Here is a 20801-nt window from a genome sequence, read left to right on the forward strand (position 1 = left end):
TGGGGTGTTTTTTTTTTTTTTCCAACAGAACTTCTACTTGTGATGCCTAGATGTCATTTTAACCTTATTTAATCTTAACTAAAATATTGGATCTTTTGTCTAAATTTCTTATACCATTATACCTGCAATCTGGATGTGAAAAAGGAGGTTCACTTGCCTAATAAATTTTAAAAGGTTTAATATAAACAAAAAGACAATTAGGAGACACAGATAATAAAGCAAAGGGTTAAAATGGACAGGTGTTTGGCTCTCTGCCAAGGGCACACCTGGTGTCTTTGGAACACTCCTTTTATCCCATTCTGCTGTAGGGGTTTAATGCATATTCAAACTTTTCCAAGAACTAGTTTGTGTAGCCACTCCCAGGGTCCATCTTTTTAGAGCATGCACATTTGGTTTTAATTTCTCTTGTATCATCTTTTTATTTGGGCTGGGGTTCTTTCTTCTACAGGCAGTCAGCTTTGATAGCAGCCTGGGCTCTATCATCTGTTCCCTGGAGGTTATCTTGCTTTGTACAGACAGGACATAGCCCTAATGTCCAAAATTCTTCTTGCCTAAAAACCTTTTAGCAGGAGAAAAAAGAAAAAGACATAGCAAAAGCATATAACATATAACATTCATCTTAATACTTGTAAAAAGCCTATATCGCAATATGGATTTATAACACTGGACATGATATTTAATGTGATTGTTAATCTCCTTAGGATGGTTGAATCTATCTCTTGCAGCCTCTCACAAATATTTTTACTTATACAGCTGAAGTTCTTTACTAGTCTATTGTCACCTCACACCTTGATGACTAGCATTTCCTCTTTTCTTTCCTTCCTTCTTCACTCTAAAAGCAAATTTTAGATTGAATCCTGCTTAATTCTACACATGGCTTCACCCTTATTTAATGCTATAAGGGTTTCCTACCTTCCAACTCTTAGAGTTTGAGGCACAGAGTGTGCCCTTATCTCTGATACCAGGCTCTGACATCCAGGAAAACACTGAATTTTATATACGATGAAAACAACTGTTAAATAGAAAAGCTAAAAGTGTACGTGTTTAGATTAGAGAGTTTTCTTAAGTCACTGGGCAAAAAAGTTAGTTTAGAGTTTAAACTAGTTTAGAGAGCAGAAGACAAGATGGAGGATTTAGGGATTGTCTCCTTTCCTTCTTCTTTCTTCTTCTTCTTCTAGAAGCTTTTGGGTAGTAGTAGGTGATTGGATAGAGAATGCTGCAGTGCAGCATACAGGTGTTGGGTCATTGGGTCACTAAAAAAAATAATTTACGTGTCTATTGTTAATTGGGTGAGAATAAGTATAAAGATAAAAAAGCTGTGTAGTTCCAGACTGTTTTGTGGTATTCAAGCCAGCTTGACCCAAGAGATGGTGAGTTGAACTTGAGCAGAAAGTCTGGGGAAGGCCTGCCAAGTCTTTTGATAATATATTAATAAACACAAGAAACAAGAAGTTAACAACCCTTTTAGAGTATCCTTCCTGAAACAGAACTGAGATAAAAGAAACCCCCCTTGAGGGAGTATCCCAGAAGGGCTCAGCCCTAAAGAGACTGAAACCCACAGCAACATAAACAGCACTATGCCTCATAAGGAATATATCTTAGGGTGAAAGTACTACCACTGCAATCCTGAGTTTTGCATAGTATATTTGCACTCATCCATTGTATTATATTGGTTGAGGGTGGGGAGACGAAAATCCACGACTTGTGCTCCAGGTGCTTGTTTATTATTCAGAACTCACTTAAATACCCAATTCAAATCTCCTGCGCTATATAGCCATTGGCTGCTATTTCTCTCCCTGCCCAGCTTCCTGGCCAGTGGTGTGCTTGCTTCTCAGCTTGGATGGGGTCCTCTGTAATTTATCCAGGGACATGTTCAGGCATGAACTAGGTTAGGTGAATTGGATTTGTGTTATAGTCAGATTCACTTTGTCCAGTCCAGGCCAGTTGTACTGTGACAATACCATGACAATCCATCTGGACTCTGCCTGATTAGGGGGCTTGCTGTCAGTGGTAGAGTGCAGATTCAGTGCTTGAGAAGAGACTGTTGTGATGATGTATCAGACAAAGTAATATAAGAAACCAGGGGAGAATTTAGAAGGATGAGGCATAAGATCTGATGCTTTTGTTTGTTTCAAGATACAAAAGCTCACTGTGAGCTCAAGTTCTCACAGGCTTATGCAAGGAGTACTGGGTATATTGTCCTGTACAGCTCCCTGTGCCCTGTTAAAGCAGAAGAAGGTCCATGCAGAACACTAGCAGAGCTCCTGCAGTTGTGTAAGTATGTTGATAAGCAAATTGCATAGACAACTCATACAATATTCAAATAACAAATGTTCAATCTGGAAAGAACCTCAGAGTATGAATGCCACTGAAAACAAGAAATTATTTCTGTTTCTTGAAACACAGAAGGTTTTGCTTTAATACTGTTTTCTACATCTATATGCTCAATTTTGTAAGCTTGTGTCTTACCTTTTTTCATTAAACTGTGTCCAGTAGTGTAGAAGAGAGAATCAGTTGTTCCTTTGATAAAGAAAAAGTACAAGGCTGAAGAGACTGTCCATGTGCAATGCAGAGGGGACTCTCAGCTGAAACACCATGGCACAAGTACAGAGTGGGACTTGGGCTTGCACTCATGAGTAATGGTGCGGTTACCTAGTAATGCACAAGTTCATCAAGGCTTGATATTGATAAATGCTAAGAAATAATGTGAAGGTATGTGGGGGAGAACGAAGAAGAAGGAAGACATGATATTTTCTATAAATCAGGGGTCAGGGAAAAAAAAGTTATTGCAAAGAATGGGAATTTTAAAGCAACAGAACATTTGATATCAAGGCAATCAGAGATAGCGAGGACCTTGCAAGTAAACTAATAGCTCTTGTTTGTAGCATAAAGTTAATTACAGAAGGGAGCATCTTCCCTAAAACTCATGAAACTGTCCTGTTGGCAGATGTACCCATATGCAACCACCTACCCTTGAACAGCTTTCTTTTAGGGTCTGCAGAGCATCCCCAGATTAGATGCTTGACAGTGGTGTTACTAAAACTTTGATGACCCAGTTGAAACCAAAGCAGATTTCTCACTGCCATATTGGAACTTGCAGGTTCCAGGGTCTGTGTAATCTAAACTGAGCTGCAGACAGGATGGGAGGAAACTGGGCTCTGATCTAGCATTGCACTGCCAGCCAGCTAGGGACAAAGTTCTAAGCATCTGCTCTTGTGTAAGATGTCTGGATTTTAGCAGCTTTAGATGCAAAAATTGATTGTAGCTTGTTTCTGGGCCAAGAGATAAGATGAACAAGAAAAAATGGAATTAACCTTTTGTTAGAGAGCTGGATCATTGTTAGTCCATGAGGCTGCTAAAAAGGCTTTTCTGGACTCAGAGTTTGAGTATTAATAAGGTGAAGCACACAGCATCATAACATCAGGCACATCATCTAAGCAGGATGAATCACAGCATGACTTAGTGTGTATGTAAGGTTCTCAAGGGAGGTACATGGGAGCAGCTCTTTCCATGACAGAGATGAATGACATTTTGAGAGCACATTTTATCATGGGAAGACATGGGAGCTGGCGCTACTCAGTGAGGACTGAATTTGGATCTGGCCAAGGAGGAAGTGTGGGGTTGGGAAGCATCAGCCTTGCAAGCAGGGTGGTGTTCAGAAACCACTGAGGCACTGAGGTGAGCTAGCTGCTGCAAGGATTCTGTCTGTGGCACTGCTCCACAGATGTGCAGAAAATAAACCTGGTCTGGGATGTCATACAGATCTACCACGTCATAAGAGATTGTCTTAATCCATTACTGTACTTTGCCAAGTGCTAGCTGAGAGTGATACTGGACATTTAAAATACTTGGGAATATGCCTATTGCAGGTGTGGTTCAGCATTTACTAGAAGACGAGCCCAAAAACAGGGAAAACTCACCCAGACACAGGCAGGAGTTTGGTCTCATTTCACACTCGGAAGAGAACAATAACTTTACTTTCAGGTGCTTAGGCTGTTTCTAGAGAGATCACTCCTCACTTTTGCGCTAGCACTGTCAGCTGAAGGAATACCTGTGTACTGCCACTGCATTAACTAGGCTGGTAACCTCAGCTGAAAAACCCGTGTCTATGAATATATAATGAACAGCATATGAATAACAACAATTAATTGACTATTTTACACTGTGCCTGTGTATGCATGTGTTTGTGTGGGTGGAGAATGCAGACAAGATGTTCCTATAGATTCTTGTAGAACGGAAATTTGACAGTAGAGTTGAAGGTGGTGAAATTTACTGTGTGCTGTATAACAGTAACAGAAATACTGTGCAGCCAGATGTTTTTTCCATAAATCTTTGCTACAGACTGGTATTGGCCCCACTATATTAATAAAATTATGCTTGCTGGTAAATGTCCATACCAAACTGATGATGCATTAAGGAACAGTGTTTTTAATCAATAAGTATTTGTCTGTCCATCATATTGGTTTTATTCTCCTCAGCATATTTATTTTTATTCTGGAAAGATCTTAAGATAAATGAGCTTTAGTATCAAAAAAAGATGTCAGAAGAATCTTTAGAGGTTAGCATCTTTTATGATTTGGAGATTTTAGACACTTGTTAAATTTAGGAAATAAATGAGAACAGCTTTGTTGAGTGATGATGCAACACAATGTTGGGATTGCAAGAAAAGATCCTAGCAGAAGGCCAGCACACATGTGTCAGATGAGACAGCATTCCACATACCAGCATTCCAGGCACCATCTCCTGACCCAGCCATCAGCAACAATGATTTAGACTTCCTTATATTTGAAAGCATTCAAACACACTGGAAGAAATTCCAGTCATTGCAAGTAAATTTAGGCTACCATTAAAAAGCCAGAAGGTATCTTGCAAAACATCCTTACTTTTCTAGAAAACAATTGTTCTTCACCTGGAATCATTACCCTCCAGACAACAGCAAGCTAAGAACAAAATACATAATTTGGTCCATTTCAGTATGTATAAATTTTCCTTATTAGTTCTAATGGGGAAAGGGAATTATTTTTGGTTTTTATGTATATTTTCCTGTTTTCTTCTCTTTTTGGGAATACACATAGGAAAGAAAATCCATGAAAGACTCTCAAGACCCAATACAAGAGTCACAGAACCACAGACTAATTCAGGCTGGAAGGAAACCCTGAGGCCACCTGACAGGCTACCTGCTTACGGTAGGGCTAACTTCAGAGCTAAATGGGCTTGGTAAAAACCTTGACCAGCTGAATTTTGAAAATGTCCAGGACTGGAGCTCCACAGCCTCTCTGCCCTGTTCCAGTGCAGTGTCACTTCCAGGACATTTTCTTTTCTTATATTCAATTAGAGTTTGCTGTACTGCAAACTGCTAACCCTGTCTTTTGTACTTTCCTGGTAAATGTCTGAGAAGAATCTGGCTCTGTTCCCTTTGTAGCCTCCCCATCAGTGGAAGATGGCAATGGGCTTTTCTATTCTCTTTCTCCTTCTTAGGCTTAATAAACCTTGTTGTCTCAGTGTCTTCTCCCATGCCCTGTGACTTGTGGTCCTCTGTCAGATGCCCTCCTGTAAGCTGGACACAGTTCTTCAAATGCATCCTCATTAGTACCAAATTGTGCTCCTAGCGAAGTTTCTGCTAAGAAGTATACTCCTTCTTGCCTTTCTTGGAGGTGAGTGTGACATTTGCCTTTGTTGACCTTGGGCACCTCATCAAATTACCATAATTTTTCAAATATGATAGAGTATGGCATTGCCATACTCAATGACACCAACCTGCTCCTTCCTAACTCTTGGATCCATGCCATCACATCTCAAGGACACACCCACTTCCCCATGCTTATGCTGAAGCATTTGTTTACACAGTCTCTGACTTAATCTTCCCATTAGCAATATTTGTCTCCTTCAAACTCTGCCACAAGGCATGCAACTCTGTGAGGCTGAAGGCAGACTTTGACAGCAAAGACTGAGGAAAAGAAAAAAAAGAATCTTCAGCCTTTACCCCCCATTACCAGGTCCCCTGCCCTATCAAGGATTGTTCTGAGCTGGTAATACTTTCTCCAGGGGCAGTTTGGGTGTCCAAGTTCTGCAGATTTTTACTTTTGAAAATCTGGCCTCTTTCTGTCATAATTTTCATTAAAAAGTTTTGTGAGAGAATAGAAAACAGGAGGCTGGATGTGAATGTTTGCAATGCACTAGGCTTTCTCCCTTTGGGACCACAGAAACGGATCAGTCTTATCTTTTTGATGTGCTTTATCCAGATTTGTTTGGCACACCAGCAAGTGGACACTTAAATGATTTCTTCTGAATTTAGAGTTCTACCCTAATAGGGTCAGATTTTTCACAAGAGATTACTTAGCCTCAATGGCACAGAAGCACACAGGAAACCAACAATTTTAAGAATTAGACATTACTTTTCTGTTAATGGAGTGCACAATCAAAACATGCTTGACCTGCTTCAAGAGAACAGATGAAGAAAAAAAAAATTTGATCAAGCAGAGAAGAATGGGATTTGCTGGTAGCAAATAGACAACATTTTTCATCTTCTGAAATACCTAGCATGCTATTTGATGTAGTTGTAATTATGAGCACTATGTCAGTGCTCAGAGAGATAGAAGAGTCACACTGTCTCTCACTGGATAATTAAGCTACCATTACTATTCAAGATAGTACAATGAAATAAACTGTGTATGTTGCAGGTGTGAGGAACAGGGCAGAGTGAAGAGGATCAGAGATGTGTGAAGGCAAGAAGCTAACTACTATGAAAAAATGAGAAATAAGAATACAGCAAAAAGAAGCGCTTCAGGTCACTGCCTCCTCTTTTCCCTATGGCAAGAGACACAACATCAGAAACAAGAATGTTCTCACCACCTGCAGATCTACTTAACATTCTCTAGCAGCATGGTGCTGCAGGAGCTCTTTATATCCTAGCAAGATCTCATCATTGCTCCCACGAAAATGGGCAATTATGATAGCTTTCATTTCACTGATGGGGTAACAGTGGCCAGAGATGTAAATATATTCAGAAATCTTTCTAGGATTTTTCAAAGCATTAAGTTATTTGACATTTGCTTGATAGAACTTAGATACAAAATTACTCTGAAATATTCACTAACTACTTACTTGCCTTTTTAGACACATATAAATCCTTAAAAATGAGATGCAAGTGGCTCATTTCTTTAAAGAAGCTTAAAGCTATGCCTTATGGTAGGTCTCCAAGGAAAAGAGTCATAGGAGTTAGGCTTAAGCATCATCAGGCATCAGGTCTTTGCAAGCCCTCTGGTGCGTCCCAGCTCTCTGCTTGCCTCTTATGTCAAAATCGTTGCTCAGCAAGAAACCTGAACTTTACTGTCCATACATGAAAACAAACAAACAAAAAAAATCTGCCTGGTAAAACATGTACATAATATCCTCAACTCAGAGCCCTGGTTTTCTCTAGAGAATGGCTATGCCACCTCTGACATGGAGTGTACTTTCTTCTCAAAACACTTTAAGCTTTCTAAAGTTCAGGAGCAAATATTACAAGGCCCAGCTTATAATTAGGAAATGCTACACATGGAAGTGCTGAATAATTTTGTTTGGCTAATTCTGTGAACCAAGGGGGGAGGCTTTTCACAAGGTCTTACTTGGCTTGGCCTTGTGTCTTCAGTTTCCTGGGTCTGCTTCATAACAACAAATTCAGGGTCTATAAAATAATTCTGGTGCATTCAATATATTAATCTTGTTGAAAGTACAGATGTCCACTTCTTCAGTGGAACAATAATAATAATAATAATAGCTTGTCTCCCTTAGAGACTGGAGTGGTATGAATAAAAGAGCTCTGCTAGACAGAAAGTATGCCAAATGGACATATTTTACTAGATGAGAAAAACAGCTTGTCACTTCCAATTGTTCAAATTATTTGTGATTCAGTTCTTCCTGCAGTCATTTTTAAATTCTTGTTAAGAGGATATTATGTGCAGCTAAGAAGAAAAAGGGTGTGAAACTGTTAGCTCCCCTGGCAGGTAGGTGGTGATAATGAAGATTTTAAAAAGCTCTTGTTAACAGACAAATCTCTGTAGTGCTCAGGAAGACTCTTACAGCATTACCAGTCTCTCACTAAAGTAATGGTCCTTAAAGAACACACATGGGTTTTGATCTGTTGTTTTCCTTTTTTTCTTAATTATAGAAATGAGCTGAAATCAGACTGATGGGTCAGAACTCCAGGATACCAAGTGTTATGCTGGCATTCCAAAATGTCACCTAAAACTGCTGATTGGGACCTCAGGGCATGGTCTGCAGCTGGCTCACCAGTCATGTCCTGTGCTTGGCACCATTCTCTCCATTAGGAGAGCTGCAGCAGTCACTCCTCAGCATGGTAAACCTCCTAACAGAGATTGTTTTCACAGTATGGGTCACAAGTCTGGCATATGGGAACCACTGTCTTAGACCCTTTCCAGCCTGTTGAATACTCTTGCTGTAATGTATATGAAAGGCTTGCTGTGGTAGCTAGATTTGTCTAGAATACCAGAGGAACTCAGCTCATGCTGATAATGAAGATATTTGTCAAGAATATTTAGGTTACTGAACAATTACAGCTAACAGCCAGATCTCACACCTACTCCTTTGCCTACTGTGGCAGGGCTGGGGCAGAAGTGTAGGACGGAGTAAGCTTGAAGAGGCACTTAAAAGGGCATATAGGAAGAAAAAGAATAAACATCTAACAGTCATAGGTTAATTTCATGGGGTGTCTTTACCTTTAAGGTGGTTTTGGGAGCTAAGGAAGTTGAAGCTGCTGGTGGGAGTCTTTCCTCCTGACCAATTATCAGTCATTTCTAAGAACTGACAGCACTTTTGACCATTAAAAAGTGAAGTCAACTTGTGAACACCCCCTTAAGATGTACAGTAAAAGCTCTCTTGTCCTCTTTGTGTTTCCGGCTTCTGGAAAGGTAACAAGGCTCTGTCTTGGCCTCCTCCCCCCTCACCTCCAGGCCGGACAAGGCTGCAGAAGGTGGGGGGGTGGGTGTGGTGGAAAGCAGAGCCAGCCGGCTGGGCTTAGTTTTCAGTTTCTGCTGCTGGGCTGAAACCTAACACCATGAACTCTTGCAGCTTTTCTAAGGCTTTAATTCTTTTACTACCTGGATAAAACGTACAGATTACTCCTTTTTCCCAGAGAGACAGAGACAATCAACATGAAGAAGACATCATAAAACCACCAACAACAGTGAGAAAAAGAGTTAAGTTTTAGATGGGGAGAGAATAAGGAGATGCTTTATAAGCAGAAATATCTTTCTGCTAAAGCTATGGAGATGGACAATAGTAGTTTGAAAAATCTCCTTTAATTCATGACAGAGTATATTGGGAGGAATAGAGTGTTCAAAGTGTGGATTTTGAGCAAAAGGTAGAGTAATTGTGATACAGTGAGGTGCTGGAACAGAGTGAAGTGAAGATTTGAGGCCTTAAGGGCAATGAGAAAATTGTTTCCAGAGAAGCTCACAGAGACAGATAAAGAGGACTTTTGCCTTTGAATAACTCATCCTTAAAATGACATCCCTAGACTCATGGCCCATACACACCTCAGAGTGATGTGAAATGGGAGGAGTGAACTCTGATGACAGGATTTCCGGGCAGCTGGCATCAGAAAAATAGAAAACTGTAACAGAAATAGTTTTCTTGTGACAAACTCCATAAATTAGCAGAAGAAGACTTCTGTTTCTCTACAAAGGCTGTTGAAAAAACTCTAGCAGGAATTGGGACTGTTTTAACCACCGAAGTTCTAAAGTTTTTCTGTCTCTATGTTGTCACGTGTACAAAAGAATAGTCAGGTAGTGGGGGATAAAAGAGTATTCTGGAAGCTTATTCTGGTGTTTTTATTCTTGTAGTTTTGTTAATAAACTTTCTTTATTCCTTTTAAGTTTTAAGCCTGTTTTGCTCTCGTTCTAATCCATATCTCACAGCAAGAAATAAGTAATTTTTTAGTTACTACTTTAAAACCACGACAGTAAACATCCCAGTCCTCATGTCAAGGCATTAAACCACTCAGCAGGACACCAGAAACAGGTTGCCTTAGCTGGCTTACAAAGTCCTGTTGGTGTCAAATGTTCCCGTCAACGCAGCTGATTCAGCAGTCAGGTTCTTGTCAAAATCAGAACAGTGTTCATGAAGTGGGGACAGGAGACAACTCATCAGCAATTGGACTGGTAAAGTTTCCAGGTGGACTGTACACCTGAACTGTCACCACTGAAACTCATGCAGCAATGCTTGAATTAACTTCAGTCATGTTAATGTGGGTGCAGGTACATATTGACTCAGATGCAGGTGATGGAGTTGTGGCATGAAAGAGCTCATCAGGAGCCAGCTGCTGGCACCTGTCCAGATTCACAAAGGCTACAGACATTGCTGCTTGCAGGGCTATGGTGAGTACAATGGGGACCTTTTGGTCTCTGTGGAGAAAGTCCAGGAGCTTACTTTTAGTCTTTCTGGAGCACATAAATCACTGTATGGAACAGAGACTGAAACCTCGGATATGGAGGGGATATGCTAATACCCTATTTCTCTCACCCCCGGGAAGTCACCCAAGCAGCTGCAGTCCACCGGGGGGAGAGCGGATTTAGCAAGAACGAAAGATAAAAGACAATGGAGGCTCTCTTCTTCCGGGATGCTGTCCCTCAGTTTATTCCAAATGTGTCCAGGGCAGAAAAGAGAGTGAGAATTGCTCGTACCAGTCTTTTGAACGGAGGGAAAGGGAGTGGGGAAAGGCAGGCTAAAACCAGTGGGGAGAAACTGGAGGGGAGGAGTGAGGGGGTAGAGACCAACACACCACAGACTCAGAGGGGAAGCAAGAGGAATAAACCACGTAACATAATGCAATACAACATGGATGGAGAGAGGGAAATGGCAGTCTGGAGTGCAACAACCGATGGGAATCTGAAATCCCATTCAGGCAACACCAGTGTCCTTGGAATATGACTAATTAATAGTGTGGGCAGGGAGGAAAAGCTGTTACTGCTTTGGGGAACACCACACCCTCACACATGCATGTGTTCACATGGCTTTCCCACGTCCATCTCTGGCTTGGAGACATTTACAGGCTGGGTGTATCAGTCTCATAAACATGCCCTAGTCTGACTAAAGGGCTTTTTTTCTTGCAAGGTTCTTGCTTGGCCTTACCCTTTGTTCTTGTTCAATTAACCAACTTGGTAGACAACCAAAGACACTTCAGCCTGCACAATAGATGACTTTTCTAGCAAGTATCTTGCAAATCTTGTTGGCAGTTTAATACAGCTTCCTCTACACACTGGAGCTTTTGACTGTGGGCCTTGCAGGTGGTGATTTCTCCAGCATAATTATTTATTTTCTGACTGTGTGCTCTGGCACTACAGAGTTCACTTTGCAAAGGTTAACCTCCATATTTGTATTCGAATTTGTATTTGTGGGATCTCATTCTCTGAGGGATCTCATCACCTTTAGACATTTGTGATGTGACTATCTAATGTAGTCATACTAAGTTAACTTTATAGTTAATAGAAATAGATACTTTTATAGTCAGATTTATCTGCTTGTCCTTTCATCGACTACTTGGAAAATAGTCGTGCCCTAGCCATGTATTTTTTTCTCTCCATTAACTATCACAGGCACTTAGAATCTTGTTCAGATGTGTCTGCACTGGGTAAATCTTACCTCCCTCTGCCAGGGGTTGTAACATCACATGATTGTAATTTAGCTTTCACTGATAACTAAAAATCTAATCAGTTGGGTCTTATTTGAGGTTAATGAGGATTTTTTCTTTCAGAGGCTTTTCACAGCCATGAAAGTCTTCGTGACCTAGAAAAATACAAGAAATAGGAACCCCAGGTCTAACCTTACTGAAGTCAAGTTGCAACTAATATGATCTGATTTTCTGAACCTTGTTTTGAACCATTTGTTCTTTCAAGCACCCACAAAATAAAGGGCACCTGATGGACAGTTTGATAGGTATTTTTAGGTAGGTTTCTTTCTTGCAGCTTGCCATCTTCGAGGAAAGCACCATTCATGAACTGGTTAACTCTGAGGTAAAGGATTTTGGCTGTCTATCCCCTCCTGGAGAAGCAGTCCCTTTGGATGATCTGATTTTTAATGGTGTTGATAGTATCACATGAACTGTGGTGTGGAGCAAGAAAGGGAGAAGGGCTTATAAGTACACAAACTAAACAAAATCTACAATACCAATTTAATGCACAACCACTTGAAAGGAATGAGGAAACACCAGTTATTTTCCTTAACCACCAGGTCATTGTTCAGGTTCCTGGTTCACACTCCCAGATGAAGGTTAATTTATAATCCAGTGGGCAAATGGCTTTAAAAAGAGTGATTTATTTACTCTGGTGAATAACAGATGTTTGTCTCATGGCTAGAACACATCACTGATCAGATCTGTATCTTGAATTCCTGGAGCCCTTATGTAGCAGTATAAAGAAACAGCAACGTGGACAAATAAGGGTGTTCAGGTGGATCCTCCTACATTTTAACTCATCAGCAAAATTGTCATTAACAATCACAGTTTTGGTGCAGGAAAACTGTGTATTCTTCATACACTAGCTGAGAAACTGGGGGCAGCAAAAATGTTAGTTTTCAGACATGAAACACTTGATGTTTGCCAGCAATAATTATTGACTATTGACAAAAACTGCCTAGTTATGACAGTGGTGAATCATATACTTCTAAAATATTGTTAAACTGTTGAGAAATTTATGGAAGAACAGCTCCTGTACTACCCTGCCAAGAAAAGAGACCCAAACCAATACCAGTCATGGATGTCAAAGACTTAACTTTTGCAACACTCAGCTATCCCAAAGTCTTGGAGAGAAATGGCCTTTATACCAAACCAGTACACCTATTTGCTCAAGTAATTCAAAGCTGAAGTAATTCGTATTAGTTAGCAGACATAGGCTAAAAATGAGGAAAAGGCTCACTGTGGGATGGGTCCCAGTCTGATGGGAGCATTTTTGAAGGACTCTGTGGGACTCCTGACCTGGTGCAGCACCTCCACCACTTCTGTGAGTGAGAGGGCAGGAGAAAGCAGGGACAGCTTGGGAATTCCTGCAGTCACTCACACCAGGATGCTTTACTTTGCTACATGAATGAGGTACATTGGCCCATAACTGCATGACAAAGATTGTACTGCTTGTAGAGAAATGTATGCATATATCTCACAAGTCATGTTGGTGCCTGCTGCGCTTACTTGGCTCGTGCTTGGAGGAACCAGCAGCTCCAGTGACCCCAGGCACAGGATGGTGCATTTGGAGACAAGTAATTTTAGCCAACAGTTCTTGTCAAACCAAGAATACATAATAAAAGGCACTCTCAAGAATTCACTGATTAGCAGCTGGGAATAGTTTGAGCTTTATCTCTTCATCCAAGCAGTAAGCAAGATTTTTATGCAGTAGTGGGTTTAGGCAAATGTACAGGCAGACATACAGCTTAAAACTGCAATGCAGATTTACCCTGAAACCCTGATTCCCTCAACTTGAGTACCTCTATCCAGTACAGACTTGAGCAAAACCCATCAATCCAAATAGACAAGATGAGCAAAAAGAGGTCCCAGGGTCAAGCACCAGGTCTAAATGAAAATAGAGAACAGAATCCAGACTTCTACCAGCCAACCACACAGTTCACTGGTTTGCACTCATCTACAACACATTGCTGAGATTAACAAAAGAAATGTTCTGCTTCAAGTAAAGCAGGCAAAGAGAAAACTGAGATTCAGTGTATGAATGCAGCCTTTTTTAGTGTAGATTTACATGTAGGCATGCTTTTATAACAGAAAATAGGATCCAAACTGATATCTGGCTTGCCTACATGAGATAACCCAGCATTCACAAATAACAGTACAATACAAAATACCAAATGTGTCAGATCTTGCAGGCAGCACTGTGATAATGCAAGAGGAAGCACAGCTAACTTTCACAAATACTAGTACATATGACTTCCCCAACAGGAAGACAGCTTGTGCATCTCTTGACTCTTACAAGCACCCCCTCTTCTCAGAGTATCACAAAATTTCCACCAGAGGCAGGGAAAAGCCTGGATCAGGTAACCTTTATACTGCATGGCTATAAAAGATGTATAAAGAGAGGGAAAAAAACAGTGAAACTGAAAGTAATGGAAAATATCTTCTAATATGCCTGCCCCAATAAACAGGTTGTTTTGTTTTTTGTTTCAGAGCCATTGAGACGTGTAACAAGAAGCAGTAGGATTAACAGCAGGCCAGAGTGTGGCATCAGTAAATTGAGCAGTGGGGAGAGACATGTTTGTAGCTGTTTATAGAAACCATTCAAAGGAAATCAAAGCATTTTACATCCTGGAAAACCTACATCATTTAAAGCTGGGAAATACTGCCAGACATCTTCACTTCATAGCACTTGTAAACTCTGCAAGAAGACAGGGTGAGTACGATTTTATCACTGCCTCACCAACCTCAGTGCACTGTGCCACTGGCATTAGTGCACCTCACCTCTGAGTAACTGCTCTGTGATCTCATTACCAGGTTCTCATTACACAAAACATCCTTGAAGAGCCTTCAGGACCCAGTGACTCTGTAATGCCTGGGCAGGTCTGAATGAAAGGCCTCCCCCTCAAGGCAGCACTATGTCAAGTGAGGGAACTCACAGCAATTCCAATTTTTAGCTGAAATCTTAGTAGAGGGATAGGGACCTATCTCAGGTCCCAGGGACAGATCTATCTTTTGGTGGGCTGATCAAAAGAAGGGGGATGGATCTAAAGCCACCACTGCCCATAGCGGCTTAATTGGCATCTCTGCATCCAGCAGCTCCCTCCATTTGTGCACTCCCATTTAAGCAACTGTGACTCCTGAGCTATGCTCATGTTTCACCCACTAACCTGCTCATACATCTCTCTACTTCCCAATCTATCTACCTTAAAAATCACTTAGAAACTGACATAAGAACATCTACTCAGACATTGATGACAATTTTATTAATAAATCTGGATCATCCCCTTGGGTCTGACTCTCATTTATATTTAAAATCACATTTCACAGATCCAGAAAATGGAAAATTAGATCTTTCCTATTAAATTGGCACTTTCCATAATACCAGGGGTCTGTTCAGTGTGGCATCAGCATCAAACAAGCCCAAAATGTTGATTTCTGCATTCTCCAACACTGTGAAGAAAATTATCTTTAAAGAAAAAGATTGAAAACATTTTAGCTGAAAAAAAAATAGAAGAGATTAAACTATCTAATGTGTCTATTAGAAAAAAAAAACCCAAACCACATAACCAAACAAAAACAGAAAACAACTTAGTCTATGCAGATGACATTATTTGCTTTTGGTGTCTATTGGTGTTATTTTAGAGCTGATTCCTTCTCAGCTGCTTTCTTCATCTTTGGTAGTGCTAGAATTCGTCTTTCTTATCTATTTGGAGTCATCCAGCAGGCCTTATTCCACTCATTCTTTATTATGCTATGCAGGAGAAGTCTATGCTCAAAAGATACAGAGTAGTAAAGCCTTTCAACAGTCTCTATATGGAACACAGAAAACTAAGAAAGAATCAGAACAAATATACTCTATCTTGTATCTCTGCTTTCAGAGAGGCTGGAGAAACCAAATAAAAGACAGGTTTGTCCAGCTTCTGAATAGCAAAGTATTCAACTATATTATCAGTTAAATACTTAATTTAAAACCATTTTATTAAAAAAGAGAAACAGCTCAGGATACAGATGGCCTCATCAATGAGCTGAAAGCTACTCTTCGGCTGCCTTACAAGCACCCCTATATTTGGGTTAACTGTGCAAATGAGAATGTGAACATCCCAGATGAAACATTTCTTGAGCAACAGCATAGACTGATAAAACTATTTCAAACAGGTAAGTGGTCTTGTCCAGATTCAGTTCCTGTTTTGCATCACAGGGAGTCTCTCTTCCTTCAGTGGATGTAGCAGCTGCTGTGTGTGCAGAAAAGGAGAAGTGGAAGTGGAAGGGGTCCCCCTTGCACCAGGAATGTGAAAGACACCACTATGAGACTTGGGGCTTAAGTGGAAAAAGCCCAGAGCTCCTACCTGGGAGGAGCTAAGGCCTCCAGCATGATATAGACTGGACAAGCCTGACTGACCTGCTACCTAAATAACTCACATTTATTAGTAAGCTTTCAATTCCAATTGAAAATATGACTGTAGGCATATATTTTTGGCTGAGGTAAGTTTCTACAAATTTACATTGTAGATGTGTAGATATGTATGTAGATATGATTCACTTCCTTTAATCACAATGTGCTCATTTATCCCATCAAGTATTTGGCATATATTTAGGATTCTTCCATTATCTTGGAAGTAGATAATCTTGATCTCTAGACTTTCATGAGTGGGAGGAAGCATAAAGACTGGATTGACAGTTTAATGGACAATTTTTCAGTGGGAAAACAGCTGAAGTGAGACCTGGCTTTTATAAACAGAGACAGTGCTGGCTTTAAACACTCCCTGTGATTCCTCTTTGGAGGCTCCTCAAAACAGCACTCTCCACTGCATGGCAACAAAGCAGGGGAGACAGCAATGCTACGTACAGGGTGGCTGCTGGCACATCTACATCACCCAGCAAAGCATAGGCATAGAGGTACCTAATCCAGCAGCAGAGGAGCACAAAGTGTGGGAGTCCCAGTGCAGCACAGCACCTGGAAGGGAGCACCTTTCCTAGGAAATCTTCTGGGTTTATACCAAAGCCAGCTTCTCCAAAGAGCTGCTGTGCATCATTCAGACACATCAGCTTAGGTAGCAATAGGTCAGCCTTAGTCCATGTGCCTGTGATGCACAGGGTGGCTGTGTCTATGCCTTTCCCAGCTTCTAAAATGTCTGGGCTGCTAAAGAGTTAAATATACTTCTACCTCCATAAGAATCGAGCACAGGGCCACACAATAATCCTGAGTGAAGTGTGGAAAGAGGAGATCTTTAAACATATGAAGGGTACAGGAACTGAGCCTGAGTGTTTTTTGTTTTTTTTTCTTTTTAGAAAAACAAAAAATATGTTTTACAAAATGTGAGAGTAAAGAAAAATGTTTGAGTTTTTATCTCTTTGTAGAGAAAATAATTGGCTTGGATTGAGCCCTTCCCTGGGAGTGTTTGCAAACCAAACATTACATAGCTGCCAAGTGCCTGAATACCAAAATGTGAAACTGACCTAAAATAAAAGCAAAAGTGATTGCTTTATTAGCATCCACACAGAAGACTGCTAAGAGGCCTAGTTGCAGGGTGGGTAAAGACCTCTAGGATGTGATTCATCTGTCATCCGAATGCATACAGTGCTGGAGGCTCCTGTAAAACCAACTGAAGGACATACACACTATTAGGGGAAATCCATCTTATTCTAAAAGTGAATCAGACAAATCCTTTAATAAGTAACCCTCTCATGCCCATCTGAGTGAGGGTACTGAGGGCTGCAAACTTGAAAGTTACTGCCTGTGTCTGTTAGACAGGTTGCTCTGCAGGTCTCTGACTGAGTCACAGCAGATGCTGCTTCATCAGCTGGCTTTGCTCAGAAATATAAGGGAGGGCAAGTCTGGGAGCCATATCTCCTATTGGCAGTCTCTGACAGCTCCCTTTTACCGCAAAGCAAACGATGAGGAAGATTATAGGTGAGAAACTTGCTCACCCACTCACAGGCTGACTTTATTTCTGCATGTCATTTATCTGTGTAATGGCACTGCACAGTTGTTCTAGCTGTATATGCAGCTATATCCTTTAAAATCATTTAAGATCATTCAGGTCTGATGTAACCTAACTGATCTTAGCAGAGCTTAACTATGCTCTGCAGTTATGCATTGTAGCTGGCATCCTAAGGGCTCTTCAGTGGCTATGGTGAAATCAGAAAGTATCTTGGAGTTGACTAGCATAAGAGATTTGATAGCCAGGATGCCTTGGCAGGAACAAACAGAGCTTTTAAGATTGTAAGAAGATTGAATCAAGCCTGGTGATAGGAAAGAAGATTGAGTCAAGTAGAAGAGATGCTGCAAAAAATGTGTTTGTATGATGTTTAAGCCAATCATTGTAGTAAAAAATTACCAGCTTTCTTAGAATGGTATATAAGCTTATATAGCCCACAGTAAAATTGGATTCTGATCACCATTCAGTTGTCCCCATCTCTTTCCATCACCAATAAGTGGCAACTGCTTTGTAGGTGCCTCCATGCTCTAGTTAGGAGCTAGTGACCTTCCCAAAATTACTCTAGCTAGTCAGCAGGTGATCACTTGGGATTTGGGGACAGGATTTGAAGGCTCTGCCTCACCTGGAGTTTGCTTATGTACCTTGAGTTAAATCTTTTTCAGTCTCTACCAGTACACTTGTCCCACTTGGTGCAACTATTTAACATTCACAGAACGGATCCTAAATGTCACCTTTTAACAACTCCCATACCTTCACAAGTGAGCAACAGATTGAACCACTGGCTCTCTATCCTCACAAGTATTTAGCAAAGAAGACTGAGAAAGACCAGCTTCCATTTAGCCTGGGGCCTTTACTATCATGCAGATTTAAATCCTTCTATTTTAATCACACAGAAATTTGAACATGCATTGCTTAACCTAAATGACTTCCCTAACCATTTAGCTGCCGACCGTTTTGAGGTGTCTCTGTTGGGTTTCTACAAACAGAAAAGTTGAATGTAGGTGCTTGCCAAAGAAATTGTGGTTAAATTCAGTGTGGAAATGCCAGTCAGCTACTTCTGTATCTATTCTTTGATGTTTTCCCATCTGCTTGTTTTGCAAGCTCACATGGACAACTCCTTGATAAAAAATGTCTCTAACCATTGTCATACATTATATGGGGAACATGTTTACCATTTTTAGGGCTAAGGGCTCCACTATGGGACAAGTCCATCTAACACCAAGATGTTCTTACACTGCCTGAGAACTAAGCATCTAAACTCAGGAAAGCTAACTCAGTGACACCTCTGACGGCAATTCTTCACACCACTGGCTACTGCTATCCAAACTGGATATTCTTTTGCTTCCTATTGCAGCAATTCCCTAAGGACTAAATCCACATAAAAATTTACACATGTAGTGATTCATGAAGCAAGAGAGAGGATAGTTAATAGTTCTCACAGCCAAGTTAGTAATTTATGAGCAGTGAAACAGCTTAAAGAATGATGGCCTGCCCATGAACCTTAAGCAGGTGGCAATCATGTCATACTGCTGGCCTGCCCTACCTGTGTCAGACTGAAGACTTGAAAACAGATCCCTCCTTCCCAGATACCAGTCCCAAGCACTTAATTCCATCTTTTTTTTTCCAAGACAAAGCACTGGCTTTACACTTAACATCTGGACCTAGTCCAGACAAAGGTACTTCACTATGATTAAAAGTGGGGTTCACCTGTTTGTATTGTTTTGGCTTTTTTTTACTGGCTTGGTTAGCTCTTTTATTTTCTGTATTCAGTGAATTCCTCTGTTAGCTACTCTATGCATAGCAGGGAATATTGTACCATTTTCCTGAGAATTAGAGATTATAGAGGTGGGATGCTGATAGAGTGGTAAATGTCCTTATTTGTGAAATCATAAAGAAATTCTGGGACAGGTTCTAAACTTCAGAAGTTTAAGTCCAGAGTCATAACAAGAACATTATGTGGTACACTCTCTCGTGGCTACTAACTGTCATCATTAATTTTATGTCACATCAAAATGTATCCTCAGATTCAATCCTTGTGCTTTCAACACATTGCTCAGTTGAAACATTTTGTTCTGAATTCCAAAGGCAATATCATGGAACAAATAGCAATAACATCCAGAGATGCTGGATCTCAAGAGAATCCATGGGGAGACCCAACAGTGACAGCTCTTCAGTGGCTCTTACTGCAACACACATTAATTTAAGAGGTACCAGAGATCCTCTCTACCTATTTAGTACTAGCTTAAACGTTTATCAGTTTCTCTCTGAAAAAAATCCTGCCCTAAACACCTGGTTAAATCTCAGTCCTGAGAAACGAAGATTTTTCAGGGCAAAGATATTGTATCTTTGTAGTCACACATCTTTCTGAGAAACCTCTGAATCTCTGCCCAGGACCATCTAGTGTGACAGCTGCCCAGATTTCAGACCCAACTTCATTTCAACTCTAAGTTTTGATATACTTATTTGAGATATTCAAAAAACATGAGCAAAAAAAACCCCAAAAAACCCAACCAAACAGAACCCACAAACAAACAAACAAAAAAACCCTCAAAAAACCCCCAAAAAGTCCTAAAAAACTTTCTAAGACCAAAACGATGATCAGAGGCAAACACAAAAGTTATCCGCCCTGATACTACCATAGCCAGGACTACTGGGAGACACTATCAGTGCACACAGTTCCCTAGGTCATGGCATAACAGTACTGAAAAAGACCAATTGTTTATTGTATCCATCTTTTTCATCAGACAGAATATTTATTTACATGAGTGACAAACTTGTATTTTTAAGACCTCAATACATGAAAATTTTGCCTAATTCAATTGGTAAGTAGCCACCCATACCAATGTATGCCTCTACTTTAGAAAAGATAAACCAAAATGAGGTTTACCTTACCTGAAGCATGTCAGAGATGAAGCACCAAATCCTTCTGGAACTTGCAGGCAGATACATAACACTGACAGGAGGCTATACTGACCTGAAAAGCTGAACATCATTGAACGCTTTTGTAATGGTACAATGGTATCTAACATATGGATGAGACACCCCCCCTCCCCCAAATAATTGTATTTGCTCCGTACCACCCTTCTTATAAAGCACATTTCTGACTGTGAGATCAAAAATAATTAGCATCTACATAATTACAGGAAGGTCTACCGTCAATGCAACCTAGATGTTACTGGAGACAGTCTGAA

General features: G+C 40.5%; 1 protein-coding gene across 3 annotated transcripts in view; it reads right to left on the reverse strand.

Moving 5' to 3' along the window:
* Positions 1-393: 393 nt before the first annotated feature.
* Positions 394-20801, reverse strand: part of KCNK17 (potassium two pore domain channel subfamily K member 17) — a 48815-nt gene continuing 28407 nt past the window's right edge. Inside the window, exons 6-7 of one of the 3 annotated variants that reach the window (XM_086869841.1) lie at positions 20503-20592; positions 394-559 (exon numbers count right to left, since the gene is read on the reverse strand). In XM_086869841.1, coding sequence (XP_086725967.1) covers positions 20513-20592 — 80 coding nt within the window. In that variant the 3' untranslated portion in view covers positions 394-559; positions 20503-20512. Of the gene's footprint in view, positions 560-12045; positions 12100-14909; positions 15138-20502; positions 20593-20801 lie in introns of those variants that run through there. The other 2 variants (XM_086869836.1, XM_086869847.1) reach the window with 2 other exon arrangements.

The sequence above is a fragment of the Cyanistes caeruleus genome, chromosome 2 (genome assembly GCF_971803275.1).
Source record: "Cyanistes caeruleus chromosome 2, bCyaCae1.hap1.1, whole genome shotgun sequence".
Taxonomy (NCBI): domain Eukaryota; kingdom Metazoa; phylum Chordata; class Aves; order Passeriformes; family Paridae; genus Cyanistes; species Cyanistes caeruleus.